We start from the raw sequence: 4,656 nt of genomic DNA, 5'->3' as shown, positions 1-4,656 counted from the left end.
GGTGGATGGCCATGAGAGGTGTCCGGCCGAATGGGCGACACGTTGTCTGAGCTGTAGATATCAAGAAAATAGACAGCACAAAAGAAACAGCTCTAGTGATTGAACAAGGAGACGCATTGGAGCGATATAGGATAAGCTGTTTTGATGATTAGGGTGTTAGTGTGTTAGTTGGTCCGTAGTCAAAAACAGAAAAAAGAAAGAAAAAAAAGTTGCATTTTAGGGTGGGTGGTGGGCACCAAGCTTAGCACACAGTCAGCTTAGTGCAAATACAAAGACAAGCACGAAGAAACAGCAAAGGAAAAGAAAGTTGTATTGCCAAAGGAAAATAATACAGTGTAGGATTCCCTCTGTGATCAGCTTGTGTCTGCTCACTGCATGGAGCTGTGAGGATCTGTCTCTGGAGCCAAAGTGCTGGTCTGCAGCTTACAATTTATCAAGCTGATCTGATGACTGAATATCTCCTCTCTACTGCATATGGAAACCCTATCTGGCCTTATCCTACAGTATATGACTTGTTTACATTGTAGGTCCTGCAGTCAGCCCAGGGCAGTGTGAAACAGACACAAAACCCTTTCATCGGCTGAAAGAGCCACAGGAGAGGAGGGGAAAACCAGCCAAAGCGGGACCATATTATCTCTTGTCTGCCACACAGGCAGGGTGAGTGTCAACAGAAAAGGAAATAATTCACGACCAAAGCTGAGAAAGCCAAGCCACAACAATGGGATATTGGAAATATTAGCATGCTCGCAAAGGACTTGCAGATTGAAGCTTAGTGCCATGTACAGAAACAAAACTCCCATACAGTATTTGAACTAAAACCCTTCAGAGTAAAAATTTCATTATCCTTTAGAAAATTTTACCTACAATGACATCAACCTGACAAACCACAGGGATAACTGAAGAAATGTGGAGAGTGAGAAATCATTAAAATAACAACAGAATCAGACATGAAAGTGTTGACAGAGATGCACTAAAAGAACATGGAGGAGTTGCAAATGAATGTCAATATGATTAAAACAGCCAACAATTTGGTTCACACATAGCTGGGAAAGTTGAGGATGATGATGATGATGATGGTGATGACAATAAAAATGAACAGGAGTGGATGCCTGAGGAAGAGGGGAACAGCATCTCCACTGTGACTTACTAAACCCTTTCTCCAGGTGGCGGTGTTGCGGATGGGGAGATGGCGAGCTCTCCGGGCTGCTCGGGGATGAGAGTGTCTGCCGGGGAGCCGGGGCCCTGCATGCCTGGAGGGGTGGAGCAGGTCTTGCGTGCCAGCGTAGTTGAACCCTTACGAGACACCCAGGAGGTATCCATAACCCGGACTCCCATACTGAAGACAAACACATTTCCAGAGTCATTTATGATAATGAAGAAAGAGGTGAGTGGGGGGTGGTAAGGAAAGAAGAGGGGAAAAAGTCATGATACGGTACCTTTGTATCTTCCTAATGCTGCGTTAGTAGGGGGAAGAGAGGAAAAAGGGATATGAGGTCAGAAGTAATGCAGACATGGTTCACAACACCAGACTTAAACCACTGATGGGGAGATGAAATCCACAGTGGCAGGGATGAGCAGAAGTTACATTCCAGAGGTGAGAAGATGTCAGACCACATTACAAACCTGCTTTATCTATTAAGTGCTGATTTAAGGCTTTATTTTCTAATGAAAAAACACACACACACACACACACACACACACACACACACACACACACAGACAGAGCAGATGCTCTATCCTAAGCGGTTAATTACTCTAAAAAATGGAAATTTTCTATCCCTATATTTAGATTGTTTCCTATAATTTTACAGCCTTTTTCCTTAATTTGACGGGAGTATTTTTGGGAAAGCATTGGTTCTAATTCTGCCAGTGATTTTCCACCAGCTGGATGAGTGACTCAGGCCAGGTGACGTCCTAGCCAGACTGTGAAGGACGAGCTGGGTGTGGGAGGATGGGAAGATAGCGCTGGAGAAATATTTCCCGAGAAAAAAGAGGTAACCAGCAGCCCTTCATCAGAGACCTGTTGCCATAGAGACAATGCCCCTCAAGGCAATTCAGCCCCATGTATTTAAATAAGACTAGTTCTCAGACTTCACTTCTCTTGATGAATCCTGATAATAGGACTTGTTTGTGCTGAAATTATTGACAGGTGAGAGATACGGTTCAATTCCCACCTCTCTGTGGTCTATAGGGGGGTCTAGAATGAAAACTTTAGGTTACAGGATTTGTAAACTGATTTTTAATGGGCATGTATACTGCCTGCCTGCCTCAAATATAAAAATTAATCAGATGCCTGAGAGGAGGTGTGGGTGGAACGAGAGGAAAGAGAGTGAGAAAGTGAGATGTGGGCAGCAATAGGATGCACTTGGCATCATACCCATCCTTCTTGTAAAACTCCAGCATCATGTTGTCAGTGGCGACACTCAGTGGGCGTCGGCTCTGGTCGTGCTGCTGCTTGCGATCAGATTGGTCCATGTCTGGTGAGGGCATGGAGCTGTAGTTGGAGTTGTGGTTGGTGTGGATCGGGCTGCCGTAGCTGCCTGTCAAGTTGAATTCAATCTCTGAGGGAGGAGCGGACACACCATCAGCAAACAGTATAATGAGTAGTAGTTCATGTACAGTGCTGTTTGTGTGTGTATGTGTTGGTCTGTGTGGAGTCTACCACTTTTAGGAGTGGTAGTTACAGTGTCTACCTAAAACAGATAAAATCCTGATTTTATCTTGGGCAAAGGGGAAATACTTCTTAGTATGTTGATATATCACAAGATATAAAAAGAAGAATAAGTGCATTCATATTATTAGTAAGTATGTAATATAAGTATTCACAATAAATCGAGGTTTCACTAATTGTTCTGACTGTATGTTAATTTGAATAATAAAACTGGGTCATTGAAATTGTGGGTCATATATGTTTTTTAAATCCCATTATACAATAGAATTATTCAGGATCAATAAAAATCGATATGGTGCCTAGCCTGACTACAAATTACATACATAGTATGTGATCCCCACCTCCAGGGAAGAACCAGTCAGCATGCTGGATAATGGGCTCAATTATGCCAACAATCTGTAGGGAAAGGGTGGTCATCATCTCTGTCATGTTTCTGGAAAGAAGAGGAAGAACTGAACTACAGTATAATCCTAAACTAATTTCATACATGTAAAATAGTTTTGTGGAAATACATACGGTTCAGTGTGTGTCCAAAGCAAGTTAGGACCAAGAACAATTGCCATATTACCGGGGGTCATCTTGTTTTCATCTTGGTAGTCGCTTAGCTTGGCTAAGAATTTTATTAAATATCTGTGGGATTCAAAAAAAGGAGTGCATCTTAAAAACTATTTATACTTCACTCATTCCTTTTTGTTAGACATCTTGTTAAGCTACACAAATCTATCTCTAGGTAATGATTGCCATGATTAATTGCTATTTTCACACATTGTCATTATAGCTGTACATATCCCGACCTGAGTCAACTACTGTATAGGAAAGTAAAGTCATAGCAGAAGCAGTTTAAACCTGTAGATGTAGACATGTTGATCTTCTACAAACAATATTAGTTGCTGCAATTTTGATATCTGCCATTTGCAGACAATGATTACTACAGCTACAAAAGTTATGCCTGCAGGTTGCTGAAGTATCAATATTGCAAAAGCAATTAATTTAGTTGACTACAAGTGTTGATATCTGAATGTCTGCATTTCAGATCTGCTGCTGCCTTTACTTTTCTTGCCTGTAGGTCTGAGTAATTGGACTGAAACTGCATGGCTGAAACTGATCGTTTTGCACTTGGATGACATTGTCTGCTCTTTTTTTTGGACACAGGAGAACATGCACAAATGATTGGAGAAAACGAAGGAAAGTAATTGACCTGAAATTGTTTGCATTGTCTGTGGGGAGTTTTTCACACGCTGCCAGTAATGCTTGTAGTCTCTTGTCCATATCTTGAATGCTGGGGAAATAACAAATCATGATGGATTACTGTTGCTTAATTTCTTAATTAATGTCACTATTTTCTTTCACTATTTTGTCAGTTGAGAACCCCAGCCAATGACATAATTGCACACAAAAATGCATTAAATTCGAAAACAGCAACTCACTTGGAGGCCTGAATCCATTCATCATAAAGTTCAGTAGTCATCAGTGGCTCAGGGAGCTCACGGAGGTATGATTTCAGAGCCCCTTTGGGTGACAAACACAGGGACAGAATAAAAACTGGTTCGCTTTTGTAGAGGAGGGGAGGGTTGTTGTCTCTCTTCAGAGTACAGGATGGCCATTCCCCATATTGCTACTCCCCTCCAGCAGGCCCTTGCAGCTAGTGCAGCTGCCAGATTCAGATTGCTCAACACAGATTTTATGTTAATGTGTGAAATGCCCAGCAATATTGGAACAAAAAACCTTCAGGAAAAGAGCACTGAGGGCAACGCTGACTGCAGATCTGATAAAGACTGCACTATGTTCATCTGAAGAACAACATTTTCTGCCAACTAGGACCCAAATTAATCTGAAAACCTTTGTAGAGTACAAATGACCTTTCCGCAACAAAAAGACTGGCAGATGTTGTAAGAATAATTTTTTGCTGACACAATGACAGTGTAGGGGTTGTTGTTATGGAAATGGGCTTTGAACAAGGCATTTGTGTAGGTGTAGTTCACCTG

General features: G+C 41.8%; 1 protein-coding gene and 1 long non-coding RNA gene across 2 annotated transcripts in view; one reads left to right on the top strand and one right to left on the bottom strand.

Annotated features, from left to right (window-relative positions):
* Positions 1 to 4,656, top strand: part of LOC116702883 (uncharacterized) — a 17,342-nt gene that overhangs the window by 5,863 nt on the left and 6,823 nt on the right. Inside the window, exon 2 of the long non-coding RNA XR_004335277.1 lies at positions 1,404 to 1,421. This is a non-coding gene — a long non-coding RNA (uncharacterized LOC116702883). The remainder of the gene's footprint in view (positions 1 to 1,403; positions 1,422 to 4,656) is intronic.
* The window catches only part of arhgap44a (Rho GTPase activating protein 44a), a 15,374-nt gene that overhangs the window by 8,073 nt on the left and 2,645 nt on the right, over positions 1 to 4,656 (bottom strand). The window contains 9 exon segments of the mRNA XM_032537402.1: positions 1 to 51; positions 1,148 to 1,336; positions 1,437 to 1,454; positions 2,378 to 2,561; positions 3,013 to 3,104; positions 3,188 to 3,301; positions 3,870 to 3,950; positions 4,099 to 4,180; positions 4,654 to 4,656. The exon segment at positions 1 to 51 is cut by the window's left edge and continues 7 nt beyond it; the exon segment at positions 4,654 to 4,656 is cut by the window's right edge and continues 109 nt beyond it. Of these exon segments, the coding sequence (XP_032393293.1) occupies positions 1 to 51; positions 1,148 to 1,336; positions 1,437 to 1,454; positions 2,378 to 2,561; positions 3,013 to 3,104; positions 3,188 to 3,301; positions 3,870 to 3,950; positions 4,099 to 4,180; positions 4,654 to 4,656 (814 nt within the window).

This window comes from Etheostoma spectabile, chromosome 15 (assembly GCF_008692095.1).
Source record: "Etheostoma spectabile isolate EspeVRDwgs_2016 chromosome 15, UIUC_Espe_1.0, whole genome shotgun sequence".
In the NCBI taxonomy this organism is placed as follows: Eukaryota; Metazoa; Chordata; class Actinopteri; order Perciformes; family Percidae; genus Etheostoma; species Etheostoma spectabile.
The sequence above is the reverse complement of the archived record's forward strand: the minus strand, read 5'-3'. Positions and strand labels throughout refer to the sequence as shown.